Source organism: Pieris napi, chromosome 10 (genome assembly GCF_905475465.1).
Source record: "Pieris napi chromosome 10, ilPieNapi1.2, whole genome shotgun sequence".
In the NCBI taxonomy this organism is placed as follows: Eukaryota; Metazoa; Arthropoda; class Insecta; order Lepidoptera; family Pieridae; genus Pieris; species Pieris napi.
The window spans coordinates 11,476,770-11,501,313 of NC_062243.1; the positions used below are offsets into that span (position 1 = coordinate 11,476,770).

Below are 24,544 nucleotides of genomic sequence, written 5' to 3' on the forward strand. Positions count from 1 at the left end.
AAAATATTATGAAACAGACTCAGAAATCTCAGAGATATTTTTTGTTTAATTCTTTATTTAAAACTATAGTGAGTATAGGAATAGCAATATGTAATAATCGCGTAAAACAAATGCAATTACCTTTTTAAAATGATAAATTCGTACTCAAATTTAAAAAAATCGGGTTGCCTTAGTTGGCCCTAGGTTTTATCGCTTTGTTTTTATTTCTTTGTTTAAATTGTACCCCAATACTTTAGTGTTAATAACTGATTAGAAAAGTAAGTCATTTTTAATCGTTAGATAAAATTTGGTGATGTTAAAATAGTTTCAACCACCATTGTTATTTACTAAATTGCAATTATTCAAAGCCAAAGGAATTGTCATTCTTTCGTTATTTTTGGTAAGATTTGTTCATAATATGATTGTTATCACGATGTAGTATGGTCTAGTAAAACAATGAAGTAACAATGGAGAAAAATCGGTCATTTTAATTTAAGAATTTCCTAAACAAATCTAATCACGATATTTGGGTTACGAACTATTTGATACCAATAATATGCATGCTGTATGTATATTGAGCGGTCATTGACCCGGTTTCGAGTCGGTTGAATGACACCAGTGTCCGCTTCGTGAAATATTTTTTAAAATATATTGTGGTAGGACAGGCATTTATAAACATTTTGCTGATTCAATAATTTAATCACAATAAAATAAAAAATTCAAAGGAAGTCATTATAGCTTTTAGAACACAACAGAGAAAAAATGTTAAACTTATTTTCATTGGAGTGAAAAAGTCCACTTAGACACAAAAATCTCTGGTACTAATTTAAGTATTAACAATATACATACAAAGATTCAAAGCCTTTATTTCAACTAATACAAGAGAACAAAATATAAATGTATATAAAGAAAGTTCTAAGGTTTTGTTGCACAGCTGTCCTCTAGTACAGCTTGCCTTTGTGGCACAAATACACACACAAATACAAATTGACAATATACACTGTATAAAATACATATACGCAAAAGGTTGGAGGAGGCCTTCCTCCGGACGGGGCCCTCATGTATATACATAAATTTATTTTTGTATTTAATATGTAAATAGTATGCACCAATAAAAATTTGATACATGTGCGAGTTAACCAAACATTAAGTTACTACATATATATTTTAGTTAATAATTAGAAGCCCAAACCAAATGTTAGCAATCGTCGTATACGTATAAATGAACCCTTTAGTTTTTCATACCCTCTTAAATCTTAATATAACAATTTCGTTTCCGATAATGGCCAATAGGTTGACTACACTTATATATATTCTTTATGGGTGACAGAAGTGTCACATATATTTAAGAATTCTTAAATAAGTCAGGTACGTTTTTTGATAATCCAGCGTCGCAACCTCACTTCTCCTAATTGTATGTTAGTTATAAGCTTATGTTTTAAACGACTAAAGCAAGATGACAGCCCTCCAACAACCGCCACCGAACTTGACTTGAAATATGATGAACTAAAGTTGTAAATTATGTTTATCCAGTAGTTATGTTAATTGCGATTTCAGGAAATTATCTTAAATCATTGCATAATACTAAGATAATGGTAAGTAATAGACCCTACTGTTCTTACGCAACAACCCTGCTTTCGAGCCATAAACATTAGATTTATTGCTAGGGCTGTCAAAATATTTTTCAAAATCATTTAATAAATCATACGGCTGCACTGCGAGTAGTTCATCAAAAGATGTTGATAGAATACTAAGGCGTTGGTGGAACACTATGCCAAAGAATATGTACCTTTGTTTTGTTTACTAAACAATACTAAGACTAAAAATAAATCACTAATCATATTTCGTTCTCCATAGATCCAACGGGATACCTAGAAAGAAACCTAGCTAGCTAACTACAATACAATTTATGAAGATAGTGACATTTTCGTCCTTGCCAAAGTAAGTAAGGAAATATTATAGGAAGCGGAAGGACTTTGACTTTATTTAGCAGTAGTAACAATTTATTTTTTCCTTAAAATAATAAGTTGTAGTTAATATTTTCACTTTTCTTTTACCTATGTACTTAATTGATTTAAGTTTTCTGTTATATAAATGGTTTATCTTTTTAATCTGTTTTGGCTTTGTTGGGTGGTGCAAAAGTACTGGTCAAACTAAGTTTGTTTATTTTTTTTATATGACATTTCCTGTCATTCTGTTGTTGAAAATTGTGTAGTGAACAAATGTAAAATACACTGAAAATAAACATGGACCGTTTTACTCCCCAAGAACGTGGAATAATCGTGTCAATGTTTACGTGTGTGTATGGGAACATCTTTAAGTCTTTCACCAAAATACGCTGCAGGGTCCGTCTGTAAATAACCGTTTCATATGGGATAGCACTAGATACGCCTTCAAACACGCAATCGTGCCTACTTGGGGGTTTTAATACACCTTCTTTAATGAACCTCTGGACCCTGACACCACATATAACAATTCTGATGAAGTGACAGCCCTATTGCTCTCATTTCAGCATGCTTAACTTAGCAACCACACCCACTAAACAAATTTAAGCCAAGAGGACGTTATCGGCTTCCCATTACCAATTTCACTTTCGTTGTGTTGGTGAGGGACCAGTCAACGGTCTGCGGTCATCGAACTCGCGTCCTCGGCCGCGTGCCGATTAGATAATTTCCGCGCTGCGTTGTCAAAATACTCATGACCCAATGGTACAGTGAATACGATGGGTCAATGAACTCCAATGCACAGTGTTTTTATTTTTTATGTGAGACAAAATTTTCGAAGCAACGCCTGCCAATTTTAGTTGTTCTTCTGGATTTATTAAAATCGAAATTACCACGAGTTTTGGAGGTTTGGATGACCAATTCGGGAAGCCTACTACTAGAGTATACTGCCCGCCCGATCGAAAACCATCTCCAAATATCACTACGTAGTATTGGTTCTGGGACACAATTTCCTTTGAATTGTATGAGATATCTGAAGATGAAATATACACCTGGACATATGTTAATACTTCAATAGACTTACAGACAGCTTCTAGCAGGCAGATAGTATCGCCAGCTAGGAGTGCCAGTAAACCTGTGAAGGCCTAACACTAAAAAATGGCGGTGATGGATGCGGTCACAATTGTTAGTTTTTATAGATTTTTACTAACCAATATTAATCAGTATCCCACATTCTTTACACGTCATTCGATTTGAAAATTGTTTCCACGAAATCTTCAACAATTTCCGGCCCCGAATCTTAGATAAGTCCTATCAACTAGCGATTTAAATCTATCTTTGTATTGATAACAGGACAGTTTTAGTACGGCTTCATAATACTGTTTTAAGAATGGTTTATTTGAAGAAAAAACTTAGGTGCTTAAATGTATTTCCATATTCATGTTGTCCCACCTTTTAAGTGGCTTTACTAATGTTGATTGGGTAATTAAGCAAATTTGGAAAGGCATAATACGGGCGATATAAATATCGACAAAATAATGTTGAAATATTTTATGACGTAAGCTGTTAATAATTTCAGATATTAATTTTACAAGGATCTATTATAGTGATATTAATTTGTGATATGGGACTGTAAGAAGGTACTTCCGATCCTCGCTATTGCTTCTGCCGTTGCCAGAATCGACTCCAGGTCCCCAAATACGACCTTCAATTGCTTTAAAAAATGCCGATAAGGCACCCACTGAAATGGGCTGCGATGACTTGGGTGTCCCATAGGCTTATTTCTCCATATAATATAAAACATAATATTAAATACTTCTTTACTATCAGCGCCCGTACCGATAGCGTCTTCGGGATCGCTGTGGATATCGCTATTGGAATTTAATTAAGGACTGCCCTGCGATTCTGTAACTCACTTCACGAACTCACACAGCGGTTTTCGCATCGGCGGTCTCTCTCAAATCAGTCGTGAAGCAGTCATTTTATGATTTGGCATTCACGACTGATTTGAGAGAGACCGCCGATGCGAAAACCGCTGTGTGAGTACGTGAAGTGAGTTACAGAATCGCAGGGCTGGGCTCTTAGAAGCAGTGATAGCGCCCACTTCTCTGCTCACTTTCCTGCTCGACATGGCTGTGATATTCGATTCAGAGGCAAGACAAGATAAGGGTATTAGTTCCCACTTAGACTAGCCTTAGAGGATCTTTCATAACTTGACTCCTCTGAAAGTTTCAACCAGGGAAATTTGATGTAAACTTAAGTTATATTCTGAATTTCTATTTCACTTTGATGTTCATGAATATTATCGTTTAAGTCTTTTTCTTCGAGAACTTCATACTCATATTCATATAGTTTTTCGGATTAAATACCTGGAGCTGAGTTTCATCATGGAACGTCAAGGCAGAATACAAAATACCATCCGTATCACCTCGACGACCGTCGTTCCACGACTGAGCGTTTCTTAAGGCAAATATTGCCGCGAACCACCAGTATGTGGAACCAGCTGTGCACTGAACCAATTCGACTAAGGGTCCTTCAAGAAAAGAGCTTACTAATTCTTGAAAGGCCGGCAACGCACTTGCGAGTCTCCTGGCAATGTCAGTGTCCATGGGCGGCGGTATCACTTAACATCAGGTGAGCCTCCTGCCCGTTTGCCTCCTGTTACATAAAAAAAATACACAAATAGTCAAAGCCAAATCATTTATTTCAATTAGGTCTAAAAAACTAATTGCCGGTTCCAAAAGGAGATATGGAGAAGAATTGGCAAGAAATACTTACTCTTTTACTTATAATATTCATTCGACCTTGAGATTTACCTACAGCAAAATATAGCCTTTATTACACTTGCTATTGTTGTAGGTGTACTTATTTTAAATTATACACTTAAATATGGGTGAATGGCACTGCGCACGCGAAATTACGTCAGTAACTAAACTATTAGATCATAGAGCTGGGTTCAACAACACCGCAACGATTTGAATGCACTTTATCTGCATAAATATCGTCTTATTATCTTCGAGAGTTTTGTTACTTAAGATATATTATCACGCCTTGATAAGTGCATATTAGAACTGCGTAATTTAATGCAAATTTTCCTACATTAACCTAAATTATATTCAATAACCATTTGTGGCGATAAGCTATTTAATATTGTGATGGGCGCTACTCACTAGCACATAATCCAGGTCGAATTTGATTCCCGGCGTATTAGTGTGTTCAAATCTCGTCAGGATCAGGCTTTTATCTGAACCCCTTGATATGTATATTAGTTTTTTTTCTAGCAATCGGCTAAGTAGGAAAACCTTCGTGAAAGAGGCGGCTACTGCGCTGTTATATATTTTAATAAGTACACTTTACTTTGGTAATACATACAGCAACGATTTTAAAGCAATTTACAACAAAGTTTTAGACGATTTATGCATGTAGAATGTTTCTACTACATATGTATAAATTTTGACTTGCTACATTCTCTGCTACATAAAACATAATTGAAAATGATTGTTTATCTTAAATGTCACTTGCCATTTGAAATCAAAACAGTTTAAAATAAAACCTAAAACTCTTTATTAAACATCGATCCAATTGGCAAGCACGTTGAAATATTTTTAAGAATAACACAAAACGTTTTCGTTTTTCAAATCCCAACGAATGCCTTTTTATCTACTTTGCAAACGTGCCAAAAAAGGCGTGTCGTTAAATGAGAATTTGAATATGCATATTCTAATAGGCGGTGAATGCACGAGGCGACCGGCGCGAGGCCGGCCGATCACCTTCCTTATGTAACCTATGCCATAAAGTGCAACGCCCACGTATAAAACGATAAATGGGCAAAACCTGTCCATGTTTTTGATGTTAATGCACTTTTGCGATAGATTGTACCTCCCCGTGGAACGACCTTGGCATAGCCGCGTGCTAGCTATCGCGTTCTTCGGAAACCATTCCATCCTCATTTTCCAGCCCCACCTACCCGGTTTTGTGTTTAAATACGCTATGAGCGGATTAAAGTGTTAAATAAAAATAAAATATGTTTATTATGGAACATAAGATACATGTATCACTTATTCCACGTCATTAAATTTGAATTTGTAGGCATCCCTACTCATCGGCAAAGAAGACAGAGGGTGTAGGCCGAGAGAAAAAGCCGGCGTAAAAAACTCTAACAATATATTTAAAAATATAAGCTATAGCTGAATTTTGAATTCAAAATTAGCTTTCTCTATCTAGTCTCGGTCTAAATTTGTGATAATAAAGTGCTTTTGACATCAGCAATTCTTATAAATATTTTATATTTAAACTACTTCCTTTCCACTTTTTTTCATAGACACAAACAATGACGTAAATGTAATGGAGGCGGCAAAGCAAAATTGTATCAAAGAACAAGTCACCCACAACTGTTTTAATACTTTTTGAAAAAAAAAACAGCTTGTTTTATCTTGGAATAAATAAAAAAAGGATAAAAATACTGGTGTAAAAAGCTAATAATAATTGTACGATTTCACTACGTAGATAACTCCTCTCGTCCATTACTTGTGTGAAAATCGTTCGTAAACGTAAAACAACCTCTAATAAAATTTGATTATATTACCCATATTATGGTCTTAATGCAAAGTAAAATTGGCAACATTTTTTTACAGACATTCCATATTAATGTTCGTTGTAATTTTCCCTATCGCGTGTTTTTGAAACAAGTATGATCATTTATCACTATAGTTGATTTTTATTTACTTTTGTGGTACTTCTTTAAGTTGAACCTCAATAAGAAGAAAACCGCCACCACCTCTTCAAGCACCAAAACCATTTCTCGAAATGTCAACCCTTTATCACTCGAAATAATCCGCCGAAGGGAGCCGTTTTGCTACATTTTTTCGAACAATTGGACCTCTGTATCCCGAATGCAGCAATGTTTTTGTAACGGACGTGACGTCGCCAGTCACATCCTGCCAAGCCAAGCCAAAGCCAATGCCATAGCCAATGCCAAAGCCAAGCCATGCCATGTTGACCAACCCTCCAGCCAACCGCCATGCCTGCCAACCGCAAATGCCAGCCACTTGGAGGGGATGAGTCTATATAAGCCAAAGCCAGCCATATTAAAACTACTTTTTGGAAGACGTAAAATAAAGAACAAGTGTGCTGTCACTCTGCCATTTTATTTTCGCTGTCAGTTATAATAAATTAAAATACAAATATCAATAAAAGAATAGGTCAATTATACTCAGAAGTGGGATAAAACGACCTCGCCACAAGTTTTTCGACCTTCTGACGAATCAATGTCGGAGGAAGATGAGGATACTCCTTCACCGCCGGCACTGAAGCTGCTCAAGAATCTGCTAATAAAAAGAAGTAATAAAGGCTCTACGCGATCTTCAATATGACTGTGTTGATGAAGCTCCAAATAAGTCACAAGTACATCGTGCTGCATTTTTGACTCCGTAATTCGACCCTGACAGTGAGGAATATACGATAAACTACGAGGTCAAGCGAAGAAGAGGTATAATCTATAAGGACTACGATTATACGTGGGAGCAATGGAAAAAGCATTTCTAGCATCAAGATGGCCGACGTTAATCTTTTGTTCGGTCAACCTATCAACAGCGAAGTCAACAAAGAAAAACAAAACAACAAAAGTCCATCTGGCTCTTTCATCATTCAAGTGCGCGTTCTGGAGAATAAGGTCGGCAACGATGTGGTAACGTCACCTCGGCACTACGTGGGTGGTGGTCTACTCTTATCCCTCTACCCTGCTCCGTGGCGAAGATGGTTACATCAAAGTCGTCAACACCGGGTGCGAGGTTATCGTGTGGTTGCCGGAAGAGGTCCTAACAAGGGCTGAAAGCTGTCAGGAATCTCCGTTACAGCCGTATAGTCACTAGTCAGGATGGCCGAGTGTAACGGACGTGACGTCGCCAGTCACATCCTGCCAAGCCAAGCCAAAGCCAAGCTAAAGCCAAGCTAAAGCCAAGCCAAAGCCAAGCTAAAGCCAAGCCAAAGCCAAGCCAAAGCCAAGCTAAAGCCAAGCTAAAGCCAAGCCAAAGCCAAGCCAAAGCCAAGCTAAAGCCAAGCCAAAGCCAAGCTAAAGCCAAGCCAAAGCCAAGCTAAAGCCAAGCTAAAGCCAAGCCAAAGCCAAGCCAAAGCCAAGCTAAAGCCAAGCTAAAGCCAAGCTAAAGCCAAGCCAAAGCCAAGCCAAAGCCAAGCCAAAGCCAAGCTAAAGCCAAGCTAAAGCCAAGCCAAAGCCAAGCTAAAGCCAAGCTAAAGCCAAGCCAAAGCCAAGCCAAAGCCAAGCCAAAGCCAAGCCAAAGCCAAGCTAAAGCCAAGCTAAAGCCAAGCCAAAGCCAAGCCAAAGCCAAGCCAAAGCCAAGCCAAAGCCAAGCCAAAGCCAAGCCAAAGCCAAGCTAAAGCCAAGCTAAAGCCAAGCTAAAGCCAAGCTAAAGCCAAGCTAAAGCCAAGCTAAAGCCAAGCCAAAGCCAAGCCAAAGCCAAGCCAAAGCCAAGCTAAAGCCAAGCTAAAGCCAAGCCAAAGCCAAATGAGAAGTACAAGGGTTTACGTGGATATAAGAGTTTTACTGGATTACTATCTGCCGATTCGTTAAGACCCTATAAAAGCATTAATACTGTATCTGATAGTGCCAGCAGTTCAGATGAGCAACTTGAAACCGAAGATCTGATTGATTTATTAGAGAGCTAATTGTAGTTGTTGTTCCCACGGGAACAACTGTTTCAGGATGGCCGAGTGTAACGGACGTGACGTCGCCAGTCACATCCTGCCAAGCCAAGCCAAAGCCAATGCCATAGCCAATGCCAAAGCCAAGCCATGCCATGTTGACCAACCCTCCAGCCAACCGCCATGCCTGCCAACCGCAAATGCCAGCCACTTGGAGGGGATGAGTCTATATAAGCCAAAGCCAGCCATATTAAAACTACTTTTTGGAAGACGTAAAATAAAGAACAAGTGTGCTGTCACTCTGCCATTTTATTTTCGCTGTCAGTTATAATAAATTAAAATACAAATATCAATAAAAGAATAGGTCAATTATATTTTATTTAAAACCTTTACTTTTCGATAATATGAAACTTATTACGACTATAGTTTGAAGAAAAATAAGACTAAGAATTGGCTGACAGTGTAAGCCATTGTTTCTTAGATTTTTTAAGATTACACAGTAAATAATTTTACCACCTAAGTTTTGACTCACGTGCCACCAAGTATGGTGTACAAGTCGAATCAAAATCCGTCTAAGTCAAAAACACTAATACGATTTTTTAGTCTACTTTTATGTAATAGCATCAATTAATGTAATATACTACATCCTAACTTTAACCATTATTGAACATTTTGCAGTCAAATGCACGAACTTTCTCTTGTGACTTTTATCTCATCAATCCTAATACAACATCAAAAATCAGATTTGGCGTCTTTCAATCCGAAAAAAAAATACATCTTTTCGAACTTTTTACTGGGTCTCAAGGCTTGAGGGTATTAAAAAAACAAAGATTGTATATAAAAAATATAATGGCACAATATTGAGTAATAAAATACAATTAACAATATAAGGCACATAGCTCGATTTTTATCATTGTTTTTATGTACTAATAGGAGACAATCGCGCAGGAGGCTCGTTGCCCGAAAACTCGCAAGTGCGTTGCCGGACTTTTAAGAATTATTACATATCTTCCAGCTCACTATTTATAGACACATTTCTGTGGCGGTCTATATATTTTTCAATGGAGATTCTAGCTCCTGATACTTTAAACATTTCATGTTCGTAAAAATTTCCAGGAATTATTTTAAATTTTTAAAAATAAACAGCTTATATCAAAGAAGAAGAATGCTATATTATAGCATTCTTATGGCGAAAGAATTTCGATCATTGAATATTTAAATCGGTCCTGAATTAAGATTCATCGCTGCTTCCAATTTTGCTTATAATATAGCGATTTTATATACGGAAATAATCAACTGACATAAAACGGCATACTACACAACTCCTTACTCGCCAATCTCGCGGCTCTATTCAACGTAACATTACAATGGGAATGGAGTTCCTCCAAAACCTCACTATTTCTCTTTCTCCACTCATTTTCCATGGCAGCTGAAAAGGCTGTACACGAATAAGTACACAATAAGCTAATTAAAACACATATTCTTATTTTTAAAGCGTCATTTTGTTGTTCCAAAAGCTTCAGGAAGGTAAAACTCCGGTCTTCGAACAATATTCGCTCGACTACGTCCGCGTGTTCGGGCAAATCTTGAAGTATCGTTATAAGGAGGCCGATTAGGTTGAGAACTATTCGTGGAGATTTTGTGGCTGTAACCAAAAGTATTATATATAATAGGAATTTATTAAGACTAGAAACTATTTGATAGTTTGATAAAAATTATTGAAAAGTTTCGGAAATGTATTCGTTTTTACAAACTCCAAAGCGAAATTAGAGAATTATCAGTGAATAAATTCAAAACCCTCATTAAATGTAAATTAATCAATAAATCTTTTTATTTTTGACGAATATTTAAATGATCCTTATCCTTGGGATTGATTTGCTCCTGTTCAAACAATTTGTATGAATCAAAACTTGTCGATTCAGAGAGAATACAGGTTTTTATTTCTGAATATTCCGCACATTTTTTTTAAAGTCATATATCGTCAATGCCCAAGGGCTACCGATTTTACCAGTCAAATGAACTCTAAATCAATATCTACAAACTAATGTTTAGAGTATTATAAGAATATTATAATAGAATAAAAATAAAATCGACTCAAAAGTTAAAAAAAAATAGTTTTGTTAGTGTTATAGATACCGGCAAACATCTTAAACAAATGTCCTTGCCTCCGCAGAAGCGATTTTTAGGTATCACTAGGTCGCGGGCGGTGGTGCGCGGCTGCGGGAGAGTGACGACCCGATCGCGTGATTGTAAATCAGGATTTTTCTATTTTTCTATCTATTCTATCTATTTTTCTTTTTCCGAGCTGCGCAATCTTTCCCCTACTCCCTGTGTTTAATGCTCAAGAAGTTTGCCTGTATCTGTATGAGCATTAAATTTCGGTTTTTTTTACTAAATTTTCAGAAGGTATTATACATATACTTACATATAGTAAGCAATCCTGTATAAACTGTATGCGCGTTCCCAAGTGAGGTGGCGAGTTGGCGAACTGCGCGACACGAGCGACCGCAGAGCCATAGACATACTTCTAGCATTCGACTTACGCCACGAAGTCTATAAGAAAATAACCAACTTCAATAATACAGTGGCGCTACAATCTTTATAGGTCTGGGCCTCAGATTTCTGTATCTGTTTCATGATCATTTGTCAATCTCATAGGCAAGTAGGTGATCAGCCTCCTGTGCCTAACACACGCCGTCGGCATTTTGGGTCTAAGCCAAGCCAGTTTCCTCACGATGTTTTCCTTCACCATTCGAGCGAATGTTAAATGAGCACATAGACAGAAAGTCCACTGCACAGCCGGGGAATGAACCTACGACCTCAGGGATGAGAGTCGCACGTTGAAGGCAACATTGCTTTGACTCCGACAACAAATGAAAAATCTATGTATGTTACGAATTTTGTATACTCTGTCAAAACATTTGTTCTGACATATTTAATTTTATCCTGTGGGGCTATGGCCCTAAATGAAATCGTATGATCATTTTTATTTCATAGACAAGTAGATTAGCCTTCTGTCTGACACATGTCGATTTTCGAACGAAATCATTCAAAAAACTCCTAACCTAATGCATAAATACTGAGCTGATTTTAATAAAACGTGGTTTCCTTTCAAAATTAGATTCTACAAAATGTACAGTGCCCCATACTTTTCTTGGCCGGCGGCTGAAATTGGTACTACCGTCGCCATTTTGAAATAATTATTTTCTGTAATTTTTTGGTCCGCAATAAATAATTTTACTATATATACTAACATCTAATAAAAATCCAACGTGTATAAAATTCCAACAAAAATGTATTTATTTTTATTCCTTGCATTATTAATAACAATGGCAAAGTTTTAATAATCGAACGGTTCTGATTGCTAAGTATCTTAAAAGATATTATATTAATAGTATAGGTAACAAAACCTAACATATCAATTGTTCTTATGTTTGTGTCACATCTATTTGAGCCTAGAACTGTATTTTCTAGATACATTGTTTTATTAAGACATTTCAATGAAATTTTAAGTTGCATGACTTCAAATAACTCCCCTTATAATGGTTATTTTTTATAATAATAATGATAATTTATTGCAAGAATATGGTACAACAATGTGTAAGGTAAAGTTCGCATATTCTGCCACACACATTATTAGTCATATGAATTGGTCAATTCTTATATTATTTGTATCGTACATATTTGTATCAACTACAGTGTCTCACGCAAATAATAATTTATTGAATAATACATTTTTTCCAGAAGTAACACCCCAAGTCGATTTTTATAAACTCTAGGCTGAAGATCTTTTAATTCTTTTGGCAATTTTTATTTTATTTACTGGCAATACTAATCAATGACAGCAACGCTCTCACCGGCCAAGAAAAGTTTGTGGCACTGTAGCTAAACAGTTCAATTTAATAAATACCTCTCTTCATCATCATCAGTATTGGTATTCTTCATGAGAGTACTTATGGCTGCTATGAAGTTGTAAACCACTTTCGCTTCTAAATACACCTGAAAACATTCAAAATATATTTAATTACACTAAATTAAAAACTGAATTTTTGAAACAAACTGAAAAATTGCTGATTCACAATTTCTTCCAGACAAATCAAATATATTATGGATGGAATACTATAAAATATATACTCCGAATCAAAAGGTTACAATTACAATAATATTGCTATGCAAGTGCAAACTCAAAATATCTTTATTCATATAGGTAAACAAGTACACTTTTAAACGTCAAAAAAAAAAGTTAAATTAATAATTGTACATTTACATTTACTACCAGTTCGCAAGTCAAGGGCGTAGAGCGAGCAAGAAGACTTGGCAAGAAACTTTCCGCCACTTTTTTTAATCGCCAAGTATTGTCGTACAAATATATTGTATTGAACTTGATAAACAAAGTTACGGTAAGTTGGAAGATTGTTTTAAAGTATATCACTATTTTCATCAATGTAATTAAGTTGTAAGAGCGAGATAGGCTGTTCACTAGACCATTAAATGTAGCACGTATATTTTCATTTCGTTATTTTATTTTTCTTTAATTTAAAAAAAATATCTATAGCGATATTCGTATATAATAAAAATACTCACATCCTGTATATTGAGCAATGTGTGTCTGGGCAAAGAGTGAGATAGCGATGGTAAGGCGAGCAAGGCCGCCACGGCGCCGCAAACTCTGGCGCCTTTGCTGCCTCTAGCCGCACTCCCTACCACTCCCACCACCATACTCACCTGGAAAATATACAAAAATCTTTTAACATATATAAAAATGGAGATCGTAAACTGTCGAAGGACATCAATTCAATGTAATGATGGAGGAAGGAAGGATCCTCGACCAGTGTTAAAAACTGACTGGCTCGAAGGCCCCACCCAAGTAAAAGGTCCTGAAATTGTATATATCCTTAGTCGGAATAACTATGTTAGCACGTTTCAGGGTATTAGGTCAGTGATTTGTAAGTGCAGATTGAAGATGGCATAAGAAATAAAACATAAAAATATTCGTCGAATTGCAAAATCCTTCAAAATTCTTTGTAGTCGGTTAAAACCTTATATAAATAATTATCGCATATTATAAGAGTTTTAACAGCGTATATAAACATAATTTAACCTAAATAGAAAATAGCGCCATCTGTCGGAATCTTATAAAATTTCCTAACACGTTCGAAAAAAACGTTTTAAGATATTTGTTTCTCATTAACAACAGTACAACATTCACTTACTAATTTAATAATACATTGCGATTATTAATAATTTGTATGTTAATAACCTGCTGTTGTACTTTTTTTTAATAGTAAAAAAAAGTACAACAGCAGGCTTCTTGTCTTATTAAATAAAATAACCACAATTACAAGATTTTTAACAGTTAAACAACGACAATGAATAATAAATCTATGATTTATGGTCAGTCACGCCAAACGTCTCTTAAAGGCGCCAACTATGTTGTCAGTTGTCACTTGTCAAGGAAAGCAGGATATTAATTAAATAGTTGCGCTCCCTCAATCGTCAGCATAGTCTAGAGTCTAGACGTAATTTTAAGGAGTTTTGGTAATGTTCGCCTAGTCACCTGACTACGTTTTTTTTTTGGTATACTTCGATTAATATGGATATTTACGGTTGTTACCACTTTATACAAAATACATAATATTTGAATTAATTTTGGATGTCAAATAGAACAGTGCCACAAAATAATAAATAAATAAAAAAACAATAAAGTGGAATAAAGCTTGTCATATTTGTATAAACCCTCAAAAGGAACTGTATAGAAATTAAAACATTGGTGGAAATAAAATAATTGTAAAAAGTGTTACCATATTCAACTGCGTCAACGATTCGACGTCGCCCTCCATAACCTCTGTGATATTTGAGTTCAAAAATGCCTCCCATTCTTCCAGTTCTATAGAGGATGGCTCTTTAAGTTCTGAAAAACATGAAGAATAGATGAGAAAAAATATAAAGTATCATGAATTTTACATAGAAGGTAACTTCATTATATAAATACATTATGAGTCATATCAATTAGTCAATTCTTATATTATTTGTAGCGACACATTATTACAATATATTATTACGTTATCAAATTAATATTAATTAAATGTTTCACGCAAATAATCATTTATTAGAATTTTCTAAATGTATTACCTTAAGTCGATTTTTAAAAACTGTAGTAGGAAAATCTCTTAATGGTTTTGGTACATTATTATAAACCTTGATTGCCATACAAAAGGTGTTTTTCCTATATAGTTTCAGATTAATTTTTGGCACAGCCAATTTCTGCCCATGTCTACTTCGACAGATGTCTATTCCCGTAGACTTAAAAATTTTGCCTTTGTGAACGAATAAGGACACAGAAGGCTCATCATTTATTTGCCTATCAATAAAATTATATAGATAACTCAATCTGAAGTTATTACACGAAAGTACCAAGTTTGTCGCGCCACTATTTTTTTAAATATCAAGATTGTATTTTTATTATTATTTTTGTATAATTGTAGCGTATATACTATTATAATATAATTTACAACGCACAAAAGTTCGGTATTAATTAAACCTCCCGTTAAATTATTTTTTAATAAAAAAATAAACTTCGTCAGACTACCAACATAATTTCCTTATTATTATCCAGAAATACGTAGATTATCTGAAAAACTACTGAACCAATTTTGATGAAACTTGAACTGTACAACAAGGTCACGACACCTACATTTTACGGCGCTGACGTCATACCCTGAATGGCGAAAACTTATGCAATTCAATTCAATTCAAAATCGTGTAGGCCGGAGGAAGAGCAGAATTTTGTTGATTCTCCATAATGTATTATAAATATTGTACTCACCTTCTTGATTCTCTTCATGCCTTATATTATCATTATCAGCGATATCCTTATCATCCCCCGTTTCCTCTATCACTTCATTCTTCTCTACATCCTCGTCTTTATCCTCTTTCGAGTATTTGCTTCTATCTGTATGTGTTTCTATTGTTGGTTCGCTCGTTCTCCGTTGGGATTCCTTATTTTTGTCTAAACTCCTACTAAAGTGGAATGATCTCTTTATACTTCTGGTCAGTCTGTTTCCACCGCTTCCAAATCTCAGCTTATCTTTAGAGAATTGTAATAACTTCTGCTTATACGACGGAGGCACACTTTTACTGAGACCCGCGCTAACATCAACATTTGAACTCTTTGGATTCTCTAAGCTCTGTGATGCTGTGCTTCCTTTACTCTTTCCTTTAACTTCATCTCTATCTTTTGTTTCTATCTCTTCTCTGTCTCTTGTTTCTTTCTCTTCTCTGTCTTTTGTTTCTTTTTCTTCTGCAATCATTTCATTGTTCGCCATGAGTTGGGCGATGTTTCTTTCCAAGTTACACACGACGAGGTTAGAATTGTTCATAACATGGAATTCGTGTCTCAGTAGTTTCGCGTTGGTCGCCGTTATCGGTTGAGACTGGTCTTCATCGTCGGTTTTGAGACTGTCTCTGACACTGAACGCACTCGTTGCTCGCACGCTGTCATCATCAGACATTGGCACACATTCTAGTGCCTGAGCACCACGCATATTTCTTAAATCGTGGCCTTCTGGTTTTGTTTGAGCGTGAGTTTTGGCCCTGAAATTCAAGAACATTCAAAATTGATATTCAAATTCATTGCTCCAGGATATTTTCTATACTACTAGAATATTCTCAATTTAGTTAAATTATTTAACAACTTCTTTGTTACAATTGTAACATTCAACGAGTATGTTTGTATAATAACTGTTGTGTGCAATTTCATACTTTGAAATTTTCACACAGTATGTGTATCATTTTGTAAATTTATGAAACCTCTTTGGTGACGTATAAAAAGAAATTTAACAATCGCGTGACATTTACATATAAAAACGCGGCAAAACATTATTTGACTGAGGCTGATAGGTGTGCAATTTTTGGATTTTATTTTATTTTTGCTCTCAAACATCACACATGTTACAAGGAGGACAATACGTTATGTAAATATACAATTGGAAGGTGAATTCTGTGACTATAACTTGAGAACTTAAAAAGACGCAGCACTTACCAACTTTCCCCCAATCGAGAACCCCGCAACATGACAATAAAATAAATAAATCAATGGCGCTACAACCTCTTTAGGTCTTGGCCTCCGATTTCTGAGTCTGTTTCATGATCATTGTTAAATCTAATAGGCAAGTAGGTCAGCCTTCAGTGCCTGACACACACTGTCGACTTTTTGGGTCTAAGACATGTCGATTTCCTCACGATGTTTTCCTTCACCGATCGAGCAAATGTTAAACGTGACATTAAACTCTCTGAATTTTAATATTGTTAATAATTTATTTTGAAGTTTTTAATGTATGATTTAATTTAAAGTGAAATAGTTTAGCACTCACTTAGTACATTTGCTTATTTTCTCAGTTTGCAAAAACTTTGCTTCCTGTTGACTATAAGATAATGGTTTTGTGAATGGCGAGTCACTTTGAACATCTTCTGGGAGGATGAGTATGTGGCCCTTCACAAATGGGTGTTCTAGGATTTCTGGCCAAGTCATCCGCTTCACCGGATCTTTGTGCAACAAACCCTGTGAAAGTTTAATTATAATATTTATATAAAAAATTAGGGGAAAGGGGTCTCCTTGGGAAGACTTCCACAGTAAATGACTCCATAATTCACTAAATAATATAAATATTTAATTGGAATTTTGTACTCTGTCTTAGTTCTAACAATTAGAGAAAGCAGTCAAAAATTACATTTAATACGTAACATATATAAGATAAACAAAACAAAAATACATTATTAATTTTTTACTGTAGAGGTACAGTCTGAAAAATCATTTCTATATTGATACAACTATGCAATTATAAGTAACAAATATCCAAAACAAAATTCCATGAAGGAATATTTTAAAAGATTTTTTTTTAAGTTACCTGCAAGAATGATCTAGCGTCAGGACTTATAAAACTTGGCCACTGCACAGGTTTATGTCTTATCATCCTGACTAGCTGCCAAATAGACATAGTGCAAAATGGTGGTTGTCCGGCCATTATTTCATATACAATACATCCAAGTGACCATAAATCTGCCTGGAAATATAAGGTACCAAATTCAATAACTAAGAACATACCTGAATAGATTTTTAGTCTTACATTAAAAGGTCTTAATATTAAGATACATGACATATTACCTAGAAACAACATTCATTTTAAAGCCATCTATCTGACTCTAGCATTATCTAATCTCTACATGCATGTAGTAAATACATATATTTATACCATCAAAATAAGTCTTGTGAAAAAAGGACAGAATTTAATTACAAAATTATATTACATTAATATTGATAATACTTTTTGTTTAATTTTTTTTTAAACTAATTTGAAAGTTACTGTAAATTGTTTATAAATTTTGTTATACCTGATGATCATAAGGTTTCTCATCAATTAATTCAGGTGCCATATAAAGTGGTGTTCCTTTTATAGAGGTAAGAATGTGAGTTGCATTTGTCATTATACGGGCAAGTCCAAAGTCACACAGCTTTGCCCGCCCAGTACTATCTAACAGTACATTTTGCGGCTTGAGATCTCTGAAATGTTAATGTAACCAACTTATAAAAAACCTTAGCCTACCTCGGGACCTAATGGACTAAATATGATAATTCTGACATAATAATTTCTATCAGTAGGTATGCATGGATCAGAGGACTGATAACCTTCTCGCCTTTAAATTATTATTACCTCTTGATTATGGAACTTTAAACAAGAATTTTAGCGATCCTTTGATTTAAATAAACCCAATTATTTCTATTACAGGCAACATGCTTTAGTCAGTTAATAGGGACCAGAATATAATTTTATATCTAGAACCTTACAAAAAACAAACTGGAATTTAAAACCACTAGCACAACCTGTAAAATTTATGATTTAATTAAGATGTTTAATATTTTTTTAATTAGCACTAGAAAGATAAATATTGCATAAAAAATGTATAAAATTATTAATTGAATATTGACCGTACCTGTGAAGAACTCTGTGAGAATGTAAATAGTATAGTGCTGAAACCAAATCCCATGTTATTTTCTTTGCTTGGTCCTCATTCAGACAACCTTCTTTTGCAAGTATACTATGTAATTCTTTTTCTGCATACTCTGTTACCACCACAAGTTCGGATTCAGTATCAAAACTATCTATCATGCGAATAATATTTGGATGATTTAATTGTCTTTGAATATCACATTCTTGTCTTAAATTTTTAAGATCTTTCGATGATCGGCCTTTCTAAATTTTAAAATAAAAAATATGTTACAAATATTTGTGTGAAATTAGCTAGAAGTAATGCACTAGAAGATAAGAATATCAGAACATACCTTTCGTATAACTTTTAGTGCTAGTACAGCATTAGTTTCTTTCTGTTTTGCTTTGAAAACTCTCCCAAATGATCCTTCACCAATAAACGATATTACAATATAGTTTTCCATGGAGGAAATTTTTTGTCAGTCATCAAACGAAACGCAAACCAAAATTTTCAGTTTGTTATTGTTGACAAAGCATTCTTCGTATTTACTGATAAATTGTTCTGATTTTTAATTTGTATGAACCTATTTCCAACTTTTTACTTTGCTGAAAGTTTTTTGTTTGTTTACCATAAAATGTTGCACAGACTAATAATGCATTTCTTTTTTTTTTTGAGTTTATAGCCTGGTATCTAGATCTTTAGGCCAAAATAATGCATTTCCATAGTTCCATAACATAAAATATACAAACAGAATGCTGTTTATAAAAAAGATAATTTTGACTTTCTAGATACATAAAACGACGAAAATTATTAAACCTATATAATCCCATAAATTTATTTAAATAATGTTATTACAGTATATAAGTATATACATATTGGAAATAAAGGTTTTTAAAATATTTTAAGGGACAAGTTGGATCATGTACTTTGCATATTTGTACAATGGAACATATATTTATATTAGTTGTAGAAAAGTATGGACTGAAAAATGTTAAACAGCGTAAGTGCGCTTAGTAAATATTAACCACAGCACCAAAGATGTCACTGAAAAGCATTTTAAAGCAGTGTTGAACTTAAGCCTGCTTTTCATAAACCTAAGGTCGTGCGTGCCAATGACGGCTTTTCAGTTTTGGATTATTCTTGGTAATCGTAGGGTTCACCCTCCAAAAATCGCGAGATACCACCTTAGACGGAAAAAGTCGACGACGTAAGTCGAGCACAGAAGGCTGATCACCTAATTGCCTATTAAGAAACATAATCATGAAACAGATACGATATGTTAACGTAAAATTGTAAACACCGTTAGATTGTAATCTATCTCGCGAGATTATAAACTGTCGAAAGATTGTGAACCTCAGCGTACTGCTTACAATTTAACATATTATTATTCGGTAGATTGTACTACACTATGTACACACTATCATTCAAACTTCTTTGGTCAATTACAGATTAATTTTACTTCCCAACAATTTCATATAACTACCGAATAATAATACGTGTATTTGTAAGCAGTTCGTTGAGGTTTACAATCTTTCGACAGTTTATAATCTCGCGAGATAGATTACAATCTAACGGTTTTTACAATTTTACGGTGACATATATAAGGCCCACATCTAGAAGGTCGTAGCGCGACTGGTTTTTCAGTATAGATTGGTAAAATTATAAAAAATATCGAACTCGACTCACGTTTTGTCTGATTTGCCACTATAATAACATAAGGCACGCAAGTTTGAATTTTGAGTATTTTTGTTAGGTATATGACTGAAACCGAAGCTTCTCCAAAGGCGCTTTATTATAGCGTGCATCAATACAGATTTTTGTAGGAAAATTTGCTTTTTTAAATAACATATGGGATGCTCTAACTTGTTATTAATCACAACCCATTTTTATCTTTGTTAATTGGTTTCTTCTTCACAAACAACAGTAATTAATTTATATTCACATAGAAACGCTCAAGGGAAAACAACATGAATCGCGCTCGTCTTAAAAGTCTGTTCTGAGTGACCGCTTTCTTCTTTTCTTAGTGTCCTATCCTTATGTTAACACGTACATCAAAATGTTATAGAAAATACTACACAAAAGAGTTTGTACATTTTAGTGCGTATCTATGATTCGCCACAAACATAAACACTTCGTCATAAGGCATATAAAGTGTTTTTAGTACAACAAAACCAGCCCTGCGATTCTGTAACTCACTTTTCGAACTCACACAGCGGTTTTCGCATCGGCGGTAGCTTCTGAAAAGGTGGGAGCTTGAAGTTTATTGTTTATTAGAATGCCAAATCATAAAATGACTGCTTCACGACTGATTTCAGGGCGACCGCCGATGCGAAAACCGCTGTGTGAGTTCGAAAAGTGAGTTACAGAATCTCAGGGCAGCTTTAGATAAAATCACGCACAATACGTAACACGTCTGTCATACATTTATAGACTAGCTTCGCGTTATTTTCCCACATAAAAGCTAAACATTGAGAAATTGATTTAAAGAGTTACTTATTATTAAGCCTCTATTGCTGACACCCAGTATAATATATTAAAACTTATTTAAGTTACATAACCTAACTTAATCTAATACATCATATGACCCGTTTTTGGTAATCAGTGTGTCCTGTGACACATAGGCCTCTTTCAGCTTCCATTCTTTTCTGATCTTCTTGTCCAACTTGTGGCCAAAAATGGGCAAACGATATAAAGAGAATAGGATATTCTCTTTATATCGTTTGCCCATCTCTAACTATGTCCTCTACTTTCGTCGTTGATCTTATCTCTTCTGCTCTTTTTCGATGTCTCAGTGTTACACCCACAACCATTCCTCATTGGTATGTTCACAACTTTAAAAGATGTTTCTGAGATAATGCCTGGCAGCCGTATGTCACATATAGCATTGGTCTTTACTTTTAAGTAAGGGACCAAAATCTCTTCCAGGCGCAAGACACTTCTTTGTATCTCAAGATCTGTTTGGTCTTTAAATGATATGATTTGCCCAAGATACATATTCGATAGCATCTCCGCTATTTTTATAGTTATAGTTTCCCTATTCGTCATTATTTTCGTTTAAGATTTGTTCATGGAAAGCACAACCAACTTGCTTGCTTCTGTCAGCTGTTGCAGCATAGTTTGAAGCGTCTTTGTTATCTGAAATGAACGCTAAATCGTCTTCGAATCTTAGGTTAACCACCTAGTTGTCTGCAGTTAATGTTTATGCCGACATTATCCCATTCCAAATTTAAAATTTTAGAAAGTATATATCAAATATTATACTAGTGTACTACAAATGAATGAATTGTATACTATTAAAAATGAAAATGTTTGAAATACATTACAATAATGAAAGGTTTAGCTGAATGAATTGTAAATAAAAATACTTTGATATGAGAAAATCGCAATTTTCGATGAATAAAATAGTTTTTAGGTACCTACATTATATTTTTATAGATGAAACAGTAGCCAACAGCTGATGTTATAATATTTATAACATCGCCGTCATATTCGTAAGATCTCAAAATATTAAACTCCGTGAATCGTTGCCGCTCAATAATGTCAGAATGACATTCTTCCTGCCAATAAAAATAAATATCTGCCAATAGACATCTTTACAAAATTATTATTTAAACATAATATTCATTTTTAAACAAATTATTAGTTACACTAATGTTGCTTTTTTTGAAGTATTACGAACATTTCATTTGTAGTGTGTAGGAAACATTTAGAAATATAAAACAAACAATGTTGTTTATATTTGTATGTCTGTTAGCTTTTGACAGGTTCCAACCGTAAAGCATTATTATTATGAATGTATGTAGACGCGATGGCGCGATAGTGACAATCATAGAATTAAAATGAATATACGACAAAACTTAACAATTAAAAATATATAATACAAATTTAACAAACTAGAATTAGGAACTTAGCTACTTCATTTTTAATCTCTTTATGGGGTAATCGTCGATGTGAAAACATGTATTTTACAACCAGAAAAATATATGTCATCTTCTATATATTTTATTAATATAATATAATTTTATATACAATTGTTTTTTTAAGAGCTCAATCAACAGGATTACCTATATCGCTTTATTTGCTATACATACATATAATAATCTATAAACTAAATCAATTAAAAGTTTTGTTTCCTCTGAATCGTAAAGTATAAGATAATATTAACACCTTGCAATTCTCTAAGCGCCCAATTCCGAAAAAACCTTCGATAGTCATTCCATATAACATAATTCAATCTACTCATGTGGAGTTGGAGTACAAGATGGAGTTGCCATTCGCCATAATGTAGGTACCTACTTACTAAGCTAATTTTAAATCAATACATTGTAATACTATCGTGAACCGACGTATATCGACACACAAAAATGTGTGGTGTACGAGATTTGTTAATGCTTTGTTGTCTATCATCTATTTATACATTTATTCAGCAAGCAGCTGTAGGTTATAAAGCTGAGAATCACGGACAATAAATACCTACCAACCGGGCCGCATTTATTTCGTTCAAACATATTATTTCACAGCCGTGCACATTCTGTAAACAAATGAACGATGTGGGCGTGGTATGTGGACATTATGGTTGTAAACATTTTTGTTTAATTAAAACAATATGTAACACTTTTTATTGGGTTTATAGATCTGGCTGTCTAGTGTCTATATTACAAAACAAGAATTTTTTTGTAAAATTGAATGCAAAATCTGTGTGAGAATAAATGTTTGATTTACGGTTTGATCAGTCTGTATTGTTTTACTGAGATGACAGTATAAAGATAATTAATTAACATTGAGCATAGTTGGCTTAGTGGCTTCAGCGTGCGACTCTCATCCCTGAGGTCGTAGGCTCGATCCCCGGCTGTGCAGCAATAGACTTTCTTTGTGCGCGTTTAGATTTAAAAATGATCATGAAACCCAGCCCAGACCTAAAGAGGTAGTAGCGCCACTGATTTATTTTCAATTAACATTGTCAAATTAAACAATTGTCACTAAATATTTTTCAATTTAAATAACTTGTTCGTTCAGTTTGTTTTATCGGCCAAAAGAAAACCTCATAGTCCTTTCACAAAATATTATTATCTCTTTTCTCTGGTCATATGGAACGTGACATAATGTTTTATTTAGCCTAGTTAAATACGTAATCTGATATAAAACTTTATAGCTAGTTACAGCTACACTTACAGATTGATTTATTACAACTGCACTATTTTTATTGGCGTAGTACTTTGGGTGAGCAAATTTGCGAAAAATTCCGTTCCAATCTGTTTAATTCCTACGGAAAACTTTCCACTAAATTTGTTTTATTAGTTGGTAAAATCTAAGGCATGACCTAATTTTTTTTTAATTTATGGGTTTTAGGTATAATGTGTAAAATAGCTTAGGTACATATTCCTCATATTTCAGTAGCTGGTAAAAAAAGTAGCCAGATGACTAGAACTAGTTTTCTTTTAATTTTTTTCCGCAAATTTTCTTCTACTAGGCCAAGTTACATGACGATATAATATTAAGGATAAGCATAGTAATATATGAGTGTTTTTTTTATTTATTTTGGCAGATATTGTCAAATAATAAACCAATAAATACAAAACATCACAACTTTATTTTAATAACGACTGAATGAGAAGTATCTATGGTTATGTAATAAATTATTTAAAAGAAAAAATATTCTGAACGTGTTTAATCTGCGTAATATTAAGTAACTTCTAAACTACAATAGTTCAATAAATCGTAATTTAATTTAAAAAATAATGATTAACAATAAATCAAATAAAAAATCTGGAGTCTTCGATTCTACTCCCGACTAGACAATTCATAATTGTTTGGCGTTGGTACATTTGCTTCTCTGAAAATAAAAATAAAGGAAAATAATTTCAGAAAATTTTGTATTATAAAGTTATTTTTTAATACAAAACAGTAATCTGTATATTGTAGGAATTCATGTAACGATTTGCATTGTAGTAAATACGATTTCGGTCATGCACCCAATG

At 34.2% G+C, this 24,544-nt stretch overlaps 1 protein-coding gene across 1 annotated transcript; it reads right to left on the bottom strand.

The window, feature by feature from the left end:
• Positions 1–9,782: 9,782 nt before the first annotated feature.
• On the bottom strand, positions 9,783–19,213 carry LOC125053234 (serine/threonine-protein kinase fused). The gene is made up of 11 exons (XM_047654482.1): positions 18,919–19,213; positions 18,570–18,829; positions 17,970–18,138; positions 17,486–17,641; positions 16,952–17,139; positions 15,406–16,172; positions 14,381–14,490; positions 13,164–13,304; positions 12,490–12,578; positions 11,005–11,132; positions 9,783–10,224 (listed from the first exon to the last, which is right to left on the bottom strand). Exons 1-11 carry the CDS (start codon positions 19,027–19,029, stop codon positions 9,872–9,874), a joined length of 2,472 nt encoding a protein of 823 aa, XP_047510438.1. The 5' UTR covers positions 19,030–19,213; the 3' UTR covers positions 9,783–9,871.
• Between the last annotated feature and the right edge of the window lie 5,331 nt (positions 19,214–24,544).